At 48.7% G+C, this 21,461-nt stretch overlaps 1 protein-coding gene across 1 annotated transcript; it reads right to left on the minus strand.

Annotated features, from left to right (window-relative positions):
• Positions 1-1,160: 1,160 nt before the first annotated feature.
• On the minus strand, positions 1,161-6,624 carry Wnt8a (wingless-type MMTV integration site family, member 8A). Its single transcript, XM_005382133.2, has 6 exons — positions 6,543-6,624; positions 6,420-6,453; positions 6,072-6,210; positions 4,137-4,262; positions 3,312-3,454; positions 1,161-1,694 (listed from the first exon to the last, which is right to left on the minus strand). Exons 1-6 carry the CDS (start codon positions 6,608-6,610, stop codon positions 1,161-1,163), a joined length of 1,044 nt encoding a protein of 347 aa, XP_005382190.1. The 5' UTR covers positions 6,611-6,624.
• Between the last annotated feature and the right edge of the window lie 14,837 nt (positions 6,625-21,461).

Consider the following 21,461-nt stretch of genomic DNA (forward strand, 5'->3'; position numbering starts at 1 on the left):
GATCACCCTTAGAAGATGCAGAAATGTAAATGAGGAAAGCAGGGTCCACAGCTCTCCTAGCCTCTTGCCCTGGGGCCCAGATTTAGCTGTTCTGACACCCTAGGAAGCCCAACTTAAGACAGCAAACATGCTTTGAATGTGGTCCAAGTTCAAAGGACTTCCTTAGTCTCCAAATTGCTTTGGTTGCATTGAAACAATACCTTCTACATCAGAGAGTCTGTATAGCTTTCCTATAGGTCAGTGCCTAGATCTGCTTTTGCCAAGCACTGAACCGACGGGGTTAGATGCTCCCACTTTTCCCTTCAGCCTGGTTGATAACTGGGACACACAAGCAGATTTTCCTCTTCCCTTTCCCCTCCCCTCTGAAGGCAGTAAGTAATAGAACGGGCCAGCAGGTATATCAGAAACATTTATTGCAAAGTGAAGTGAGTTCCCAATTTGCAAAAATAACAGCTGTTTTTTAGCTTTCTGGGGAAAATCCCTCTTGCGGGAGCTTGTGTGCTAAGCCGTAGTCACCCGTCCACTTACTGTGACCGTTCCCTCTCCCTGGCTGTAGAGATGGTTTATGAGTAGGAAATGTCCTCAGGTTACGTTGAGTCCTGGTTTCCCCGAGCTTTACTGGGGAGGACTTTCAAAAGTGCATTCTCAGGTGAAATAGCCAACACTCTAAAGCCCTCGCAGCAGTGGGTAGGTGGCCTCTGTCTCCTGTATCTGCGTGAGTTTGCACTTGGTCTTTCTGGAACCAGGATGGAGGAGGTTGCTCCTGTAGAGTCAGAATAAAAGTTTACTTCTCTTCTTTCGGCTTCCCAGCAGCAGAGCCGGCTGTGGCCTAACACTTAAAGGACCCAGCACCTTGAGGGTTCCTCTGGGTCTGGACCCTGTAGCAAGGCGCATAACTACGGGCACAAAGACCAGGAAGCGATTTACAGGAAACATGGGTTTGCCCACATCAGGAGGCCTTGGTTACCCTGTCAGCTCTGCCACGAACATGCTGTATAACCTTGGGTGTCCATTCCCCCATCTGTAGCAGATATCATGAGAGCTGCAGACTGTGATCTTCCAATTTTTCAGTCTGCTCTCCCGGAGAGCTGCGTCCCTCTCCACTGCCATCCACCCGAGCAAGTGAGTTTTCTGGGGTGTTGTCAGGCGCTGCTGTTGTCTCAGGCCTGGGCACCGCCTGTGCCTGGGGAACGCGCGCAGTAGTACTTGTTCACCACATGCCTGCACTGGTCACATCTGACTGTGCAGCACCAGTGGAATTTACAGTTACAACTGCGCGTGGCCTGGGTTCTCCTCTCCTCTACCTGCAGCCCACACTCGGTGCACAGGCGCCCACAGCCGCGCTGCTCCCGCCGGGATGCGTTGCGGCTGTCCTGCAGGCACTCGCGACCCTCTGTGCCATGGATGCCCAGGCTGGAGTTGCGGGTGCAGTAGTCTGGGGATTCCTCTAGAAATACCAGCTCTGTCTCTGCACTAGGCAGGAAGGCCTCAGTCGGAGCCCAGCGGCCCTCCGCACTGTTGCCAGCCCTCAGGTGCCGCTTGTCCATGTCAATTTTCAGTGCCCGGTCATACTTGGCCTTTAGGTAGCCGCCCATCTCCCGGAAGTCAGCCAGCTGCAGCCAGCAGGTCTGGACGCTGCAGCTCCCTGAGATGCCATGGCATTTGCAGGTCCTTCTCATGGTGGCTCTCACTGCCTTTACAGAAACACAAGAGAGAACTCTGTGAGCAAGAGAGGCCAATGGCTACTCATCAAATGGAGTGTTTTAGGGCTCTGCCTCTTGGCTTGAGAGAAGCAGGATTTCTCGTGAAATGTACAAAAATGTATTTCTGGGTCCTATATCCGATCTTCTCTGTACGGTTTTGTTGTTGTTATTGTTGTTTTGGTTTTTTCCGGTACCGGGAATCAAACTCACAACCTCGTGCTTGCCAGGCAGGCGCTGTGCCACTGAGCTAAATCCCCAGCCCCCAATCTTCTCAATGAAAATGTCTAGGGGTCTAAGGATGGTGATTCTGATGGCAAGCCAGGCAAGTTCTGAGGTTGCTGGAATCGGGAAACCTAGGTCCAGGCCTAATACCATCATCTGATGATATATTTATTTTCCCAGTTGGAATAAGAATTGGATAAAATAAGGGCTGGGATGTAGCTCAGTGGTAAAGCACTTGCCTAGGGTGCATGAGGATATAAGCCTCAACCCTGCAAAAAATTGAATAAAATAATAATCAAGAAAGCATGAATTGTAAAGGAAAATATGATCACATATACTGTTATTGTCTTAAAATTAGGAGCTAGAGTATTTGTGCTAGTTTGGATTTATGGGGGTCTCAGAGAGAAGGATGCTCCTGGAGTTTGAACCCTTACACCCATAAGAGGATTACCCATGGGTGTACTTTCCTTAAAAACCTCTTCCCTTGTTCTGGGAAATCAGACCTCTAAGGACATGTTCACAGGAAAATTTCCGTGATTTTTGCCTCCTAATCCAATTTGCTTGCAGATTTGAGTTCAGAATACTCCAGAGATTTGTATCCTGCCAGAAGTCTTAAGGAAGAGCAGACTCCCCAGAGAAGACTTGACCAGTCCCAGACAGACTGTAGGACATAAGTTGGACAGTAAGCCCCTATTCATGTTCTAGCACTTGCAGTTAATGTGATTAAAATTGTAAGTCATGGAAGCAAGGGTTTTTTTTTTTTGCAATACTGAGGATTGAACCCAGGGTGCTTCTGACTGCACTACATCCCCAGCCCTTTTCACTTAATTTTGAGATAGGCTCTCGCTAAGTTGCCCAGCGTGAACTCAAACTTTTGATTCTTCTGTCTCAGCCTGCAAACATGCTGAAGTTACAGGCCTGAGCCACCGTGCCTGGTAGCAAAGCCTTATTTCTTATTTTATTGAGACAGAGTCTTGCTATATAGTTTAAGCTGGCCTTAAACTCACTATGAACCCTAGGCTGGGGTTGAACTCACATCTATCCTCCTGCCTCAGCTTCCTGAGTGTGGGGATTACAGGCGTGTGCTATCATGCTTGACATGAATTCTATATTATTCTGTGTTCTCAGAAAACTGCCTGTGAGAGGGGCCAGAGCCTAAAGTTTTGTGTAAGACTAGAAGACCTGAGTCCATTGCCCAGCTCTCATGCTTGTTAATTGTATTGCCTTGGACAAGCCACCCGTTCAAACTTAACTGGCTTTGCCATCCAGAGGATGAGGACGGCTGTCTCAGCCTTGCCAGATGGTTGTGAGGATGAAAATGGGTCTGAAGAGCTTTTGGTGAGCTGCGAAGGGCTGTGCGGCTGTGCAGCTGTTGCCAGTACCCACCAGCCTGCCGGCCCTGTTGTTGTGAAGATTCATCAGGGCTCTGGCGTCCTTCCCCTTCTCCAGACTGTCCACAAAGAGTTTGGAGATCCTTTCCCCAAACTCCACATTGTCGCTGCAGCCTCCCCAGATCCAGCCGTGGCCTCCTACACATAAGGAGAGAAAAAGTTCCGCATGGTTCCCTGTGAAGTCCCGGGACAAGAGTCACCGTCTTTTTGGCCGACACAGGCAAACCATCTCCAGGAGCCCTAAGGGGGTGTGAACGCCAGACCAAAGGTGAACCGGGGAACGCAGGTGGGGGGGTCCTGTGCCCAAAGCCAACTTCAGGCACTTCCCAGCTCTAGGCAATAAGGCCTCTATCCCAGAGAAACGCAGGCACGCTGCGGCTGGCCGAAATGATCTCAAAGCTTCCTTCAGCTCAGGCCTCTGGAACGGTGCACTATCATTACTCTACAAGGGTCTTGTAGGAGCGACCTCGTCCCTCATTAGTGACAAATCTGAGAACATCTCTTAGGTATCTGCAGATAGCCGAGGAGCCCTGGGTTATGGACAAGCCTTTCCAGGACAAGGGCTGGCTATAAGCTCTCTTTGGCCCTCTCACTCCTGGTCCTGGTTGGCTTCAGAGAAAAGTACTTGCTAATCCCTGGCCTCATGGACCCAGGCTTAACTCTCAGGAGCGTCTAGGTCCAGGAGCTCCCACAGCTGAAGGGGCCGCAGAGCCTGGGCTTTGGGACAGCGGTGTCCCTCTGCCTTTCCCGGAAGGTTTCATCTACCTTCAGCTCTGCAGCCCCTCACCTCCTCCTACCCTCCCCAGAGAGCCCTGCTTACCTGTTTTCCCCTTTTTTGACTCATCACAGCCACAGTTATCAAAGTCGCCCATGCTACAGTTCTTGGTGATGGTATACATGACTCCGGCAGAGCTGATGGCGTGAATGAAGGAGGTCTCTCTGGTGGCTTTGGAGAGAAAGAGGAGACTCACTAGAAACGGTCCTGATGGCCCAATGTGGAGACTCTGGGAAAGCAATGCTACTTTGCTCCCTTCCACCCGCCATCCTTTGCACTTTTTTTTTTTTTTTTTCTGGTACCGGGAATCGAACTCACGATCTTGCACTTGCCAGGCAGGCGCTGTGCTGCTGAGCTAAATCCCCAGCCCCTATCCTTTGGACTTAAGAAGACGCTCTTCTCACTTCACCCAGGCAGGAATGAGCATCTGCATGGGGCCAGGACCTGTTCCGAAGTCTGTGCAGCAGCCACTGCGGCTGGTCCATGGGCAGTGGGACTTGGGGCCACAGGTGGCTTGGAAAGGAGAGAGGAGCTTGCCTTCCTTCCTACCATGCAGCAGGGGCCTTGAGTGATCATGCTGATTGTGGCAGTTACCACTGAGCTCTTTTCTTTTTTTTCTTTTTGTCTTTTGAGACAGGGTCTTGCTATGCACTTCGGGCTGGGCTTCAGCTCACTTTGTAGCCCAGGTTGGTCTTGAATTGGCAACAATCCTCTTGCCTCAGCCTCCCCAGTGCTGGGATTACAGGAGTGCGCCACCATGCCCGGCTTACCACTGAGCTCTTCACAGACACCCTCACATATCGTTTCCACATACCCCATCCTCCCTGTGTGTCCTGTGGGACGGTGACTCTTTCTGTGCTCATCTTCTTTACTCCCTCTCCCCAGCTCCTCTCAGGCGGTTCCGCCTTCCTACTTTCAGCTACTCAGGAGACTGAGGCAGGAAGACGTACAAGTTGAAGCCCAGCATGGGGAATTTAGTGACTTAGCAAGAATTGGTTAAATAAATAAATAAATAAATAAAACAGAAAAAGAGGCTGGTGATGTAGCTCAGCTGGAAGGTTTCTAGGTTCAGTCCCTGTCACCACAAAACAAATGACCTTTATGAAATCCGCAGCACTGTCACTGGCAGGGCAGGCAAGTGCACACACACACACCCAGCCCGTGTGAGGCAAAACTCGGTGACTTCTCAGTTCGCTACGCACTGCTAGCACTTTATGATCATTGGGTAGCTGTGAAACTCCTTCAGGGGCCACGAACACCAAACCCTCCCCCAATCCCCTCTTCTGTGGTACTAAGGATTCAACCCAGGGCCTTTGTGCTGAACCACATCACCAGCCCCTTTAAAAAACATTTATTTATTATGTGTATTTTTTATTTCGAGAAAAGGTCTCGCTGAGTTGTCCGAGCTGGGCTCTAACTTGCAACCCTCCCTCCTCAGCCTCCCAGAGTTCAGGGACTGCAGGTGTGTACCACTGTGCCTAGCTCCTTTCCCCCTTTCCTTCCTTCCTTCTATCTCTGTTTTTAAGACAGGGTCTTGCTATATAGCCCAGGCTGGCCTCAGGCTCCTGCCTCAGCCTCCCCAGTGCTGGGATTATGGGCGTGTACCACCGCACCTGGCTCCTGTCCCCTCTCCCCATTTTTATTTCATGCAGATCAGCATAAACATGTACAAACACAAATACAGGCATGCATTTTAAAAAATAGAATAATTTCTTACATTTGTTATGAGACCGCACTGTCCCCTCCGTTCAACTTTTAAGATATTCCTAGTGAGCTGCACAGAACTAGTTTTAGCCAAATGACAAAAGTAGCATGGAGAGGAGGGAAGTAGCTTAATCAAGGTCACACAGCAAGGAAACAGCAGGTCAGCACACCGCCTTGGGGTGTCACTGCATGTGCCCCTGTTGCCTGCTGGCACAGGGCGCTGCCGGCCACCCCGTGCGCCCCGTGCCCCCCGGCCAGGCCCATGCCCTGGCTTACCGCTCCGCAGCCTGCTGTGGGTGGAGAGCTGGAGGGCGTTCTCAGGGCAGTTCCAGCGCTCCCAGGCAAACTGGAACTTACACTCCTCGATGCCGCTCTGGGCTCCCAGGGCCACGCTGGTCGTGTAGGTGAGGTAGGCCTGGCACGGGGCGAGCGGACGGGCCGTGAGCCTCGCCGGGCGCAGGGTGCCCGAGGCCAGAGACCAGGCCGGCTCACACAGACGGCGCCCCGTGCAGAAGCACCTGGGGGCGCTGGGCCAGGGAGACCGCCTGCCCCTCCCTTGTCTCCCTCCCCGGAATTCCCTTAGGAGCCCCCAAAGGGAGAAAGAGGAGCTGAAGACCCTCCTACCTTGGGACCTGTCAGCAGAAAATTACTCACTGACCTAGCACATAGGGAAAAAGTGAGCGGACGTGAATAGGGGTGACACCACGGGGCGCCTCCGTGGGGCGTGGGGAACTGGAAAGGACTCACCAGGCAGAGGCGCTGAAGGTGGCACAGCCTACAAGCACGGCCAGCCTCAGCACAAGCAGGTCCCCCATGGCCCTGCCCACCCAAAGGGGACCAGCCCCAGCGAGGGCCAAGGGCAGAGAAATGAGGAGAGGGCAGGGTCTTCCTCGTATTTATGTGCGAAAATTCTGAATGGCCTAAGGTGAAGAGGCAACACCCCTCCTCTCTCGTCCCCACCCGCGGGGCTGCAGGAGACACGGACCCAATGGGGGAGCGGGGAGGAGGGACTCGGCCCAAAGCCTTCGAGGAAGCCCCGCCCCCAGCAGGGCCAGCCTTCTTCCCTCCCAGACTGAGAGGGCCTGAAAATTTTCTCCTACCCTGAGGTTCATTTCCTCTATAAGTCAGTTGTCCCTTCCTGCCCAAGGGCCCATTTCTCAGGATCATGCAGCCTGGAACAGCCTAAGCCCCTACCCTAAAGGCAGGTCACCTACCCTTGGAACTACATCTGTCTGTCAGAGAGAATTCACCCATTGCCCTGCCTTCCTCCCCAAGGTGTTAATAATCGTAGGGCAGTGGTGGCGAACCTTCCAGAGCTTCTGATGATTCAAACAGCCCGCTGCGCGCGTGTGCCAAAGGTTCGCCACCACTGCCATAGAGGAACTCTATTTGGGAATCCCTCCTACTGACTGACGCACACAAGTGAGCGCAGTCTCTCCCTCTTCCTGGATGACTGTATGGTGACAGAGTTGTGGGTCGTGGAGCGGAAACATTACAGGGCTCATCTCTGCAGCAGCCCCTTCTAGTACTTCCTCCAAGAGTAAATTACAGTAGTTTTCCTTTGTTCCTGGTAGGCCTGCCCGTTCCTACCCGAACTTAGCTCTCCAGTGTCACTTCAATATACCTGAGAATCAACCTGTGGGCCACCCAGGCTGTATGTGACAAGACTGATGCCTTTCTTTGTAATCTTGGTACCATTTGGGGGGGACAGGAGTGCTGGGGTTTGAACCCAGAACTCAGGCATGATAAGCACCCATCTGATACCACTTTATTGCTAGGGTTTGGGCTATTTAGACAGGAACCTGACTTTTAGATTCACTTTGTGTTCTTAGTACTGTACTTAAGAAGGTAGCTGGATGAAGGAAGGAAGAAGAAATGAAAGGACCTGTGGCCTTTAATAGGGACTCCAGGCAAATGGGGCAGAATCGGGCGCTCCAGGAAGGGGGACAGGTCTTTCTGAGCAGGGAAGGCCCTTTCCTCCGGCTGGGGCAGGAAGGAGAGTACAGACAGGACGGCACAGTTCTGCCTCATTGTCTTGTGACCCTCACGATATCCAGATCACTTCTCGGCACCCAGGGTCTGGTGTGCACCGGGACAGAGCTCAGCACAGCACCTGCCCCCAGCCACCGCCACCACCACCAAAGGGGCTTCCGGACCAGGGGGTCCCAGGCCTCGTTAGGGTAGAGCACTACAAGTGTGGCTCTGGAATGGTGTCCGGCTGCGAGCCAATGCCTGCCACAAAGAGAACCAAAACAAGTGTTTGGAAGTCGGTACAGCAGTTCTATGGAAGACTTTAAGTATATTAGACCTAATAATAAGAAATCTGGGCACCTATTCTGTTGGCTTGCTTTTCCTGTTTCATTTCTCCTAGTAGGGTGAGTATGGAGGTCGTCACTTGACCGAGTCCTGCTGCTCAGCCCCAGCGAGCTTCCTTCCCCCGTGCCTCTGCTTGGGGAGAAGAGGCGTCCTGCACCTGAGCTGCCTGGGAAGAGCCGATGCAGCATGTCGCGGTGACCATTTCTCTGTCTCTCACTTTTCCCTGTCAAGAATCTAATGTTCACCTCTTACTTGTCAGGACAGCAAGGCTGATTTTCCTTCCACTCACTGGGATTGGACAGGGTCAGCAAGCCCTGGGGGTCAGGCAGAACCCCCTGAAAGAGTTTCAGGTAGGACTCCACATTCATTCTCACTCCACATTCACTTTCCTTCTCTTTGTAAAATTTTCTGTTTGGAGGCAGGGTCTTGCTGTGTAGCTCAGGTTAGCTTCAAACTTGCTATGTCGCCCAGCCTAGTCTGTAACTTGTGATCTTCCTGACTCAGCCTTCCAGATAGCTGGGATTATAGGCTTGTGCCACCACACCCGGCTCTGCATATTCACTCTCTGTGTATAAGGGATTGGGACTTCTTTTTGTGTCCCTCATAGCACCTAGGACTTAGTTGGTACTATTTGTTTGTTTATTTGTGTGTTTGAGACACAGTCTCATGCAATTGAGGCTGGTCTTGAACACATCATATAGTCCAGGCTGGCCTCCAACTCTCAGGGATCTTCCTGCTCCAGCCTCCTGAGTGCTGGGGTTAGAGGTGTGTGCTGCCATGCTCGGTTTACTTGGTACTCTCTAAAAAGCTCTTCTACTATATTTTCCAGGAAGCAGGGAGGAATAAAGTGAGTTTGTGTGTGTCTGAAAACTTTGTGCTTGCTTCTGCTCAGGTTCTCTAAAGACCGTACGGTTTCTTAAATGGAATTGAGGAAATTAAGGGAAGAGTTCTACTCTGGGTATCGGAACCCTGGGCTTTCTTTAGTCACTACTTGTTTATATGGCCTTGGTAAGCTACTGACCTCCGCCGGGTTCAGTTCCTTCATCTGCAAAGTGAAGGAGTAGAGAAAATGTTTAATATTGAATAACCCTAAGGACGTCTCCTGCTCTCTTAACATGCTGTAACCCTAACTTTAAGATTCACAAAAGCCAGGCATGGTGGCACACACCTGCAGTCCAGCAGTCTAGAAGGCTGAGGCAGGAAGATAAAAGTTCGAACCTAGCCAGAGCAATGCAGCAACTTATTGAGAACATGTTTTAAAATTAAAAAAAAAAAAAAAAAACAAGGGCTGCGGATATAGCTTAGTGCAGAGGCCCTGGGTTCAAGGATGGCAAACAGATAGGAAATATTTTAATTACAGAATTTATTAATTTCAGAGGTGATTGTAGGCTGGAAGTGGAGAAATTTTATCTTCCCTGGCTTTACACATAGGAATCATCTGATTCAGCTTTGAACCCTGCAGTTGGCTTCAGATAGACTTTTTTGCCAGTTTTTTGGAGACAAGGTCTCGCTCTTCAGTTCAGGCTGGTCTTGAGCTCACAGTGACCCTCCTGCGTGCTGTGATTCCACGCGAGTGCCACCACACCCGGCCCAGTGCGTTTTTGAAGTCCTTAGGGTCTGTCTACATAAGACCTTTGCCAAAAGGGCCAATGTCCCTCCCTGTAGACAGAGCATCCCCCGGAGGAGAAGAAGAGCCAGAGACAGGTCTCCCACACTGGGTCCACAGGTCTTTTCCCGCCAACCTGCGCATCATTTTCCTTAGGACCAGCTTTCCATCTTGTTCCAGCTCGTTTGTGTTTTTCTCTCCCGCCCCTGCCCTCCCCATGCCCCCCTACCCCGTGGTGTTTTGTTTTGTTTCCCAAGCTGGGGATCAGACCCAGGGCTCTCTTTTACCATTAAGCTCTATCCTCAGCCTGACCATCTCGTTAGCTTTTAAGTGATGATGAGTTTCTTGGTTTCTGTTTTCCATGAGTGGAAATCTGGAGCTGAAAACAGAGATGACAGTGGGGATAGAGCAGGACAAGCACAAAGTGGACAAAGATAGTAGTGCCTCTGAAATGGGGGCGCACTGGGGAATGGTTAACAACTGGCTTTGGCGAGGCATAGGGCAGACTGGTTGTGTTGCTGATTTTCAATCTAAACACTTCCAACATGGACCGGAAAGAGAAGCACAGCAGCATATGATTATGCAGTATTTCTCTCATCTAGATACAGGGAATGTCAAGAGCCTCAAAAGTATAAATAATAGAAAAATGTTGACAAGTATATGGTACATACTTGTAATCCCAGCTCTAGGAGGCTGAGGCAGGAGGATCGCAAGTTTGAGGCCAGCCTATGCTACATAGAGAATTCAAGGTCAGGTTAGCCTGGATTACAGAGCAAGACCTCGGCTCAAAAAGCAAAACAAAACAAAACAAAGAAGGAAAGAAGAAAAGAAGGATGGATGGGAGGAAGGAAGGAAGGAAGGAAGGAAAAATGTAACAAAATAATTAGGAAACAGTGAATTCTGAGTATTTATTGTCATTGTTTTTCTGAGTCGGTATCTTGCTGTGTAGTCCTGGCCAGCTTTGAACTCACTATGGAGCGCAGGCTGGCCTCAAACTCACAGCTACCTTTCTGCCTGTGCCTCCTGAATCCTGGGATTACAGGCCTGCACCTCCACACCCAGTTTGGATGTTTCGTTTTGTCGAGAGAGGGTCTTGTATGTAGTCTAGGTTGGCCTTGAACTCATGATCCTCCTACCTCAGATTCCCTAGTGCTTATAATTTAATTTTAATTAATTAATTTTGAAGAACGGGGTGGGAGTTGAACCCTGGATCTTTGCACTGAGCTACATCCCTATCTCTTTCTTACTTTTTAATTTTGAGACTGGGTCTTGCTAAGTCATTAAATTGCCCAAGCTGGGCTCGATTTGGGATCCTCCTGCCTCACCCTCCCAGAGTGCTGCAACTATAGGCCTGTGCTACCACATTTGGATTAATTTCATTTTTAAAGGCTGTGTTTCGATTTGTTTTGCTGTCTGCTTCATTTCGTGTTTTTTGAGACAGTGTCTTGCTCTGTAGTTGAGGCTGGCCTGGATAAAGGCTGTATTTAACAGTTTGCAAAATTCCTGAATGAGGCCGTGCAAGCAGCCTCCAGCACAACATTGGAGCCTAGGGTTTTCCCTCCAGGCCACCATGAGGTAAAGTGCAAAAGCTTTCCTTGTGGAATTTAGCGCCAAATAATTCCTGGTGTGTGCAAGGCTGTGACCACACCGGCCCTCAAGGAGCTTCGTGTCTAGTAAATGGGAGACAGGTGTGTGTGTGTCTGTTGTGTAGGGCAGAGAGCTGGGACTGTAATCAATAAGGACTAGGCCGGAGTGACCCTGGTGGCAGCGCCCGGCTTCAGCAAACCCAGAGGGCATTTGCGGGACCGTAGTGCAAGAGAGTCTATTTACAAGGGGGCACTGGAGACCCCGGCTGAGGGCACTTGTCAGGGGCACACAGTGACTTGGGGCCAGGACAGCCTGGGTCGCACCAGCCTGGGATTGGGAGGCTTCCTGTGGCCTCCTGGGTCTTTGGGTGCTGAAACCAGGCCAGTCTTGAGCAAGCCGGAGGGATGCTGGTCAGCCTGCAGCAAAGGTGTGCAGCCAGCAGCCAGCGTGTGTCCTCACAGAACCTCCGAAGTCCTCTGTTCCCCACATTTCTTTTCTAGGAGCTGAGAAGGGGATGCAGAGGGGGCGGAGCGTGGGGGAGAGAGAGAGAGGATTTCTGACTTTTTACACCTCTCTGCTAATTAGATAAGGCGGTGGCGAAGGGGAGCACGAGCCTCCCTGCATATTCTTGGGAGCTGTGAAGCTCAGGGAGTTTTGATCTCTGTCTCCACCTCTCCTCCCTGGAAACTTCCCGCCCCCTGGGGATTCTCGCCTCCCGTCCAAATGCCCAGCTACACCAGCTCCCAGAATCCCTTTGGCCTCCTCAGTGGTATCCCAGGTCCCCAGCAGTATGCCTCGGGAAGAAAGGAGAAATACTCCCGTTTTTCCTTTCAGATCCAGGGGTCAGATGCGGGGAGGGAAATAGGAAAACTTTCTGTGTGGAAAACAGGAGCAGCGGCTACTGTTACCCCTGCCATGGCTAGATCTGTTCCTTGTTGTTAGATGTGTTTCCTTCATTAACCTGGACTTGGCTTCTTCTTTTTTTTTTTTTTTGAGTCTTGGTATATATTCCAGGTTAGCCCCAAACTCACTGTGTAGCCCACTCTGGCCTTGAATTTAGTGATCCTCCTGCCTCAGCCTTGCAAGTGCTGGGATTACAGGTGTGTGCCTCCATACCCAGCCGGGCTAAACTTTGTCAGTCCCCACCACACGGGGATCACCTTATGCACAGAGAAGACATATTTCTCCCATCAGACTGAGGTGCCCAGGTGACAGGATGTATCTTCATCAGCAGCCTAGGAAAGGTTGGTGTTGGGGGGCTCATCCAAGGAGAGCTGTCGGTTGGTAAAACCTTTATTACATTTCTTATTCCCTTACCATCCTTAACCCTCACACCTGGATGCTGGATAGGGTGCAGAAGTTCTCAGTGTTTCTTGATTAATGACTGAGGAAGATCAATTAGTATGGAACTGGTGGGATTTTAATGTTCAGAAAAACATGTATGCATGTGTTCCTCTGTTCATCCCCCAAAATATTCATCTATTGAAATCAGGCCAGTACTCAACACTTAGGAAGAGGTGAGGAATCCAAGAGGAATCAGGAGCCAGGTGTGATGGTGCACGCCTCTAATCCCAACACTCAAGAGGCTGAGGCAGGAGGATTGCTACAAATTCCAGGCCATCCTGGAGTGAGCTCAAGCCCAGCCTAAACTATATAGCGAGACTCTGTCTCAAAAAAAAATTTTTAAAAAGATGTTTAAGCAATTAAACGATGTATAGCAATATAGGAGATAAAGTACTATAGACAGCTTGGTGAGGGAGTAGGGGTAAATGAGCACATTACTTGGAGGAGGACTTCTGAGCCAGACCTGCCATCTGGTGGCAGGGAGTGGCACAGCAGGCCCTTTGTTAAACGGGATTTAATGCTGTACTGGATTTTTATCCTTTGTTGAGTACCTGCCTAACAGATGGCCAGCCCAAGGGTCGGCACTGAGGCAAGTGTACAGTAACACTGTAACGCTGAATGCCTGCCTCAGGATGGTGTTCACTTTGCTTCTTTGTTGTACATCCTGCTTCCTTGCCTTTCTTCCTTCCATCCTTCCTTCCTCCCTCCCTCCCTCTTGCTCTCTTTGCTTTGCTTTTCCAGTTTGTTGTACATCCTCCTTGCTTGTTTGCTTATTTTTATTTTGCAATACTGGAGATGAACCCAGGGCAGTGCAAATTCTAGGCAAGTGCTCTACCACTGAGCAGATCTATGACCATGTTAAATTTAATTTTGGGACAGAGTCTTGATATGTTGCCTGCCGGGTGTGGTGGTGCACACCTGTAATCCCAGTACTCGGGAGGCTGAGGCAGGAGGATCGTTGTGAGTTTGAGATCAGCCTGGGCTACAAAGTGAGCTCAAAGTCAGCCTGAACTGCATAGTCCCTGTCTCAAAAAGACAAAAACAAACCAACAAACAAACAAAAAAAACCCTGATATGTTGCCTGGGTTGGCCTTGAACTTGTGATCCTGCTGCCTCAGCCTCCCAAGTAGCTGGGATTGGCTCTTCCTACCTCTCTCTCTCTCTCTCTCTCTCTCTCTCTCTCTCTCTCTCTCTCTCTCTCTCACTCTTTGAGACAGGGTCTGTCTGTGCAGCTTAGGGTGACTTTAAACTCACTGTGTAGCCCAAGTTGGCCTTGAACTCATGACGATCCTCCTGCCTCAGCCCCCCAATTGCTGGGATTAGAGGCATGTACCACCATGCTCTGTTCTTTCTGTCTCTTGATTTAGCTGAACTTCTTTAGCTCTTTGTGGAGGATACTGTTCTTTACAACCCTCTTGCGTTAGTTAGGGCTTTCCAGAGAAATAGAACCAATGAGAGAGATAGACAAGTAAATAAACAGACAGGGAGAACCCTGACTAATACACATTACATTCATATATATTATATATTCATATATATATTTCACCTTTTTTTACCCACTTATCTGATGAAGGATATATATACCACTGCCTAGATTTAGCAGTTATGAGCTGTGTTGCTATAAACAATAGATATGCCCTATCGATGTAATATATCTTTAATTTTTTGAGGAAGATACTTAGAAAGATCTAACAGGATTTCTATTTTTAGTGTTTTGAAGGTTCTCCATACTGATTTGCATAGTGATTATACCAATTTCTTTCTGTCTCCCTAATTCTCCCACTTGGAATGGGAATGTTTACCCTGTGCTATTGTATATTGAAAAGTGTTTAACCTTCTTTATTTTTTACAGTAGCTCATAGCTAAGAGTTTGCCTCAAGTCTCAAGTGTCCACTCAAAACCTCATGAGTTAGCAGGCGATTGGGTCGTGGGGGTGCTCTAGCTGACTTGCTGGGAGGAGGCGGGTCTGTAACTGTGATGTAGTACACAGCAGAGTACTGCTCGGCCACAATATGAGGATGTACCATGTGTTTTTTTGTTTTGGTTTTTTTTTGGTTTTTTTTTTTCTCCAGAACCGGGAACCGAACTCACGACCTTGCGCTTGCCAGGCAGGCGCTTTTGCCGCTGAGCTAAATCCCCAGCCCCGAGGATGCACTATGTGAACTGCCTTACAATTATGAAGCAAAGAAGTTTCTAGGAGCCAGGCGTGGTGTCGCACGCCTGTAATCCCAGCCCTCCGGAGGCTGAGGCAGGAGGATTGCTGGGAGGTCTAGGCCAGCCTGGGTACAAAGACTGCATAGTGAGACCCTGTCTCAAAAAGACCAAAAAAAAAAAAAAAAAAAAGAAGTTTCTAGGAAATCTCCTTTGCTAGATCACCCAGTTCCTTAGGCATATTTCTACTTTACATGTAGATATTACTTACTTTCCCTGTTATCATCAGCAACCCCTTCACAGTCCAAAATTCTATAAAAGAAGTTACAATTATTTTTGGTACTGGGGTAGAAGCCAGGACCTCATGCGTGCTGGGTAAGAGCTTTACCGCTGAACCGCACCCCCAGATCTTTTTGTTCTGTGTAGAAGCAGTTAACGGTGAAGTTTCATTGTGGGCTGGACTGGAGTAAGGGACTCTACGCGGTGACTGATCACGGGGCACTACGCTTACCGGTGCACTACCCCACTGACGTTCATAGCTGAATGTGCTCTCGGGAGGTGGGGCGCAGCTGGCTGTGGGCCCCTGCGGGTGTCTTAGCTCCTTCCCCAGATCTGGGACAAAACACCCGACACCCACACCTTAGAGGAGGAGAGGGTTCTTCCGGCTCGCGGTTTCGGTTTCAGTCCGTGGCTGTCTGTCTCTGAGGCAGAAACAGGAGGGAGAGGGCTGCGGCAGAGGAGCAACCCCTGCAAGCCAGGAAGCAGAGAGAGAAGGGAGGAGGGGGACACGGATACACCCTGCCAGGCCATTGCCCAGTGACTCGCCTCCACACATGCCACCCCTGCCAACAGCAAGTCAGTGACAGCACCCCTGTGACCCAGTCGCCTTCCAGACACACGAAGCTCTGGGGGCTCACCTTAGGCTGAAACCGTAGCCAAAGGCGTATCTCTCACCGGCGCTGTTCCCCTCCTTGGCTTTCCCGCCCCATGAAGCAAGCAGCTTTTCTCTCCCACACCCTTCTGCCGCGGTGCTCCTGCCTTGGAGCTAGCCAGCCAGGCACTGAACCTTCTGAGGCCGCGAGCAAAAACAGATTCTTCCCCTTTACGTTGTGTACATCAGTATTTAGTCCCAGCTACAGAAAGCCGACTCATACAGAATAGGCAAGAGCGTACTAAGCTGTCCAGGCTGTCCTCAAACTCCCAGTCCTTCTGCCTCAGCTTCCAAAGAAGCTGGGATAACAGCTGTGCACCACTGTGCCTGGCTATTTAAAAAAAGTATTCTCAAGGCTCTTTATACTTTCACTAAAATGCTCCTCAAAGCCACTGTCTTCTTCCTAAACGATTAACACATTTCCATTTTGTAAAAACTGCACTTCATTTCCAGGCTCCGAAGTCTGTAGTAGTTATCTGTTGCTCCCGGGCGATTCGCTGCCCTTAGTGGCTGCCTCACAGGTTCTGAGTCAGGAGTCTGGGTGTGGCTTTGTCTCCAGCGCCTGGCTCTGGGTCTCAGCGCGCAGCAGTCAGGCTTTGGCTGGTGCCGGTATTCTCGTCGGTAGATTCTGTGCGGGTGGGGAGGGGAATTGTCCATGCTCTCGTGCAGGGTTATTGGCAGCTGCTTCGCATGGGATGACGCTCTGCACGGGGCTGGCTCGAGACACAGCAGTTGGTGTTGCAGGGGAAGTGATTCAAGAAAGAATGAGATACAACACCCCAGAGACAAGGCACAGTCTTTTTATAACCTTACCTGAAAAAGATACTGCATGGCTTTTGTATTCTGTTTATTTGTTACAAGTGAGTCAGACGCAGCCGCGCTGAAGGTGGGGAAATGGCTAGAACACAAAGCAGGCCTGTGGGGACAGGAGACACACACCTCAGAATTCTCAAAGGAGCTATTAGAAACTAGGATACTGGATGTCCCCCAAAATAAGACCTAAGTGGAAAATAACCCCTAGCATGACTTTTTTGGATGCTGGTAATACAAACTTTATTACCAAAATAAACCCCAGCTGAAACCACCAGCACTGAAATTGAGCATGGTGGTCCATGCCTATAATCCTAGCACTTTCAGGGCATGGTGGTGCATGCCTATAATCCCAGTACTTGGAAGGCTGAGGCAGGAGGATCATTCCGAGTTTGAGACCAGCTTGGGCTACAGAGTGAGCTCAAGGCCAGCCTAAACTGCATAGGGAGATCCTGACTCAAAAAGACAGAAAAAAAAAAAGAATCCCAGCATTGGGAGGCTGAGGCAGGAGGATCATCTCAAATTCAAGGTCAGCTACATAGTGAGTTCAAGGCTACATAGTGAGTTCAAGGCCAGCCTGAACTATACAGCAAGACTCTGTCTCGAAAGAATAAAAAAATCATCAGAATTTAGTACATTCATTGCAACACACAACGGACTATTGAATTATAAACTAATAATATATAATTGAATATAAATAAATAATATTACTGATATTAATACTCACAATAAATTATAGTATAAATTATAATGAAGTGTTTGCAAATACCCAAGTGGGTGCCTTTGGATGAGAGGTAAGCACCTATGTGAACAGATAAATGTGAGACTTACACAATGCATGAATCACGTGTGTGCTTGACAACACAAAAGTGGACATGGTTGTGTCTAACACTAATCTTCATAATTCAGTATGTCATGTGTTGTAATGGATGGTCTACTTAATTTACTTGTGTGAAATAAATGTTTTCTGAATTTTGGTACCTATAAGTTTTCATCACTTTTGTGTGGACCATCTTGGTTTTGGTATTTTTGCTTGTTGGTTTGCAACAGGGTCTTGTTATGCAGGTCAAACTGGCCTTCAACTCACTTGTGGCTCAGGGTGTCCTCAAACTTGTGGTGATTCTCCTGCCTCAGCCTTCTGAGTGCTGGGCTGACAGGCCACCCCCCCACGTGCTTTAACTTTTGGTTTCCACACAGGCCTCAGGGTCGATGTGACAGGTATTCTAGTGTCATGCAAAAGAGGGAGGATTAATAATTTGCCTGGGCATCAGGTCTCCCTGTGACCAGTTGTATGTCTTGATCAAAGGACTTCCCTTCTCAGGCATCTAATTCTTTATCTGAAAAGCCAGTGTACTGGAGCCTGGTCTGCCCTGAGGTCCCTTCTGGCTCTGAGGGTGTGTGGTTCTAGTAGCCTGCAAAAGTGGTGGAAGAAATACCTCATAGCGTGGTGGACAGGAAACGCATGTGAGCCCGGAGTCAGCAGGTCCGGGCTTAGAACCCACACGGGCACTGACTGGTGAGGTGAACTTTGGTTATTTGCCTGTGCCTAGTTTCAGTTCAAGGTCTATGTGATTGTAGCAGTGACTGTAACGCAGAGCTGTTGTGCAGATGAAATGAAGCAGTATCCTCCACGTTTCGCTAACTGTGTGCCAAGGGGCCCCGAGGCTCACAGAGAGCCCCTGTGGGTGCCGCCGTAGGGTAGCGCACATTTTTGATGGAAGTACACTGACTAGTGTAGGGTTTTAGATGCTAGTTCAGCTCAACAATAAATTGCCTTTGGGGCTGGGGATTTAGCTCAGCAGCACAGAGCCTGCCTGGCAAGCATGAGGTCGTGAGTTCGATTCCTGGTAACAGGGTGGGGAAAAACAATAAATTGCCCTACATTTCTTGATGTATGGATGCCGTTTTCCTCCCAGCTAGGCTGTGGTACGATAAAAAGCAAATACCATGTGAAAACCAAAGTAGAACCCAGGGAGACTAATATTCCTATGCCTTGGGCATGTGATAAATTTTGTGTGTTCACCTTCCTGTTAAAAAAGAGTCCAGGAGCCGGGCGTGGTGGCACACACCCATAATCCCAGCACTCAGGAGGCTGAGGCAGAAGGATCGTTGCAAATTCGAGGCCAGCCTGGGCTACAAAGTGAGCTCAAGGCCAACCTGAACAGCATAGTGAGAACTTTTTTCTCAAAAAGACAAAAAAAAAAAAAAAAGAGTCAGGTATGGTGGTACATGTCTGTAATCCCAGCACTCAGGAGGCTGAGGCAGGAGAATCACTAATTTGAGCATGCCCTAAGCAATTTAGCAATTTAACAAGACTCCGTTTTAAAATTTAAAAAATGAATTTAAAAAAGGATGGAGACATAGCTCAGGCTGTGGGTTCATCTCCCAGTACTGCCAAACACAAAACAACAAGTTGAATAGCTTACAAGAGATGCACCCATCCCATTGTGGTCCTTTAAGAAAATGAAGTTGGGTATGGTAGCTCACACCTATAATCCCAGCACTCCTGAGGCTGAGGCAGGAGGATTGTTGCAAGTTTGAGACCAGCCTGGGCTACAAAGTGAGCTCAAGGCCAGCCTGAACTGCATAGCGAGACCCTGTCTCAAAAAGACAAAAAGGAAAAAAAAATACATGTTTTTTCATCAGTGTATATATAGACATTTTCTCAGATCACTACGTTGTTAGTAATATAAGTGCTTCTTATTATGTTATTTGGATCTAGTTGTTAAACTAATGGAGCTGTTAGGCATTTCTTTTGGCCCTGGGACCTAGTGGAAAATTCCTGAAACTCAATGGGTTCTGTGAATTAAAAAAAGTTTGGGAATTTCCCAAGTCTGGGAAGTCCCTGCTACACAGCAGGTACAATGAATGGTAAATTTTTTCTTTTTGACACCAGGAATTGAACTCAGGACCTTGAACTTGCACTGAGCTACATCCTCAGTCCCTCGAATGGTAAAAATTATAAGGAAACTTACTCAACCGAACACCGAGCTGTCTCTCCTCCTGCATTTCTGGTGGTAGTGAAGCCAAGCTTGAATACAGAGCATCTGACCCTCTCCCGGGGACAGCAACTTCTGTACAAGCACACCATTGGGTATGAAAATCAGCATCAGCTGGCTGAGCAAAGATGCCACAGGTAAAGGGTTTCCCAGACTCCTAGGATCTGATGTCCAAGTGAGTGACTGTTGTTTTTTTTTTTTTGGGGGGGGTGGCTCTTTGTTTCCTTCTCACAGCCCCCAGGACGTCATCTATTAAGTCAGAATTTGTTCTCTTCAGATGTTGGTCTTTAGTCCTGTTGAAATTGCTGTGTTGTAGATTTTCAGTCTGGAGAGTTTCCCACAGATTCCAGCAGGTTTGAATGCTGCCTGCAGTCTGGGTTGAGCTTAAAACAGTCCGGCCCACAAAGCGGAAGGGGTTCCTCTGTGAGCTGCTGTAGTAAAAGTGACTCAGGGCTTTGAGCAAATAAATGTGGATGTTTTTTAAGCCCGTCCAGAACCACCACCAACAAACCACAGCACTCTCCCTAATATTTCAACTTTTAAAATTATATAGCCAGGCATGATGGTGCACACTTGTAATCCCAGCACTCGGGAGGCTGAGGCAGGAAGACTGTGTATGCATTTCAGGCCAACCTGAACTGTATAGTGAGATCCTGTCTCAAAACAAAAACAATTATATAAAATATAATTATATTGATAGCAAAATAATTATATAAAATATTTAAGTTTAGGGGCTGGGGATTTAGCTCAGCTGCACAGCGCCTGCCTGGCAAGCGTGAGGTTGTGAGTTCGATTCCTGGTACTGAAACCACCCCCCCAAAAAATTCATAAACTATTTAAGTTTAAATCAATTTAGAATACAAGATATCATTAAGTTTCCGCGCAGCCTCTGCCTAGCAGCGATGCTGAAACCTTTAGAGATGAGTGCCCAAAATGCAATCCAAAAACCACTCATTTATTGCCAAGTGCCAACACTGCAGTTAAAGCTGAATACTGAGGTTTATTTGTTTTGTCTTTTTTTTTTTTTTTTTTTGAGACAAGGTCTCGCTATGCAGTTCAGACTGGCCTTGGGCTCACTTTGTAGCCCAGGCTGGCCTCGAACTTGCAATGATCTTGCTGCCTCAGCCTCCCAAGTGCTGGGATTACAGGGGTATGCCACCACGCCTGGCCTGAGGTTTGAATTTAGGGAGGAAACCTCGTACATTAACATCTTTTGTCTTTTAAAAGAAGAACAACACTCTTGCCATAGGTTTGCCACCACTGGCCTATGGCATGGGGACAGTATACCATTCTCAGATGTCCAGATCTGAGTTTTTTTTCTTTTTTTTTCTTTGAGACAGGGTCTGGCTACGTAGTTAAACTGGCTTTGACCTTGCTACAAGGTCAACCTCCCTTGGGCGGGAATTAGAGGGCTGCACAACCACACCTAGTTAGTATTTTCAATTAGAGGGTTTTCGTGACTTGTTTGCAAATGAGCTCTTAGATGAGAGCTGGTAAGTTTTGTCTGATTCCTTTGTAACCATTAAAAGCAGTTTTATTTATTTATTTATTTTGGTTTTTTTCCCGTAGGGGGAATTGAACTCACGACCTTGCGCTTGCCAGGCAGGCGCTGTGCCGCTGAGCTAAATCCGCAGCCCCTTAAAAGCAGTTTTTAAAGCATATCTAAAACAACTCTTTGCACTTGGATCTGTCAGATGTGGAGTTTTGATAGCAGAAAGACATTTATTGAGCACTGCATTCATTCACTCATTCATTCATACAAGCCATAAATTTGGACTTTGGTTTGCTGATATTTATTTGCCTTTTTTCTCTTTTAAAATTGGGGGATCTTGGGGCTGGGGATTTAGCTCAGCGGCAAAGCGCCTGCCTGGCAAGCGCAAGGTCGTGAGTTCGGTTCCCGGTACCGGAGAAAAACCAAAAAA

This window comes from Chinchilla lanigera, unplaced genomic scaffold, assembly GCF_000276665.1.
Source record: "Chinchilla lanigera isolate Chin_1 unplaced genomic scaffold, ChiLan1.0 scaffold00017, whole genome shotgun sequence".
Taxonomy (NCBI): Eukaryota; Metazoa; Chordata; class Mammalia; order Rodentia; family Chinchillidae; genus Chinchilla; species Chinchilla lanigera.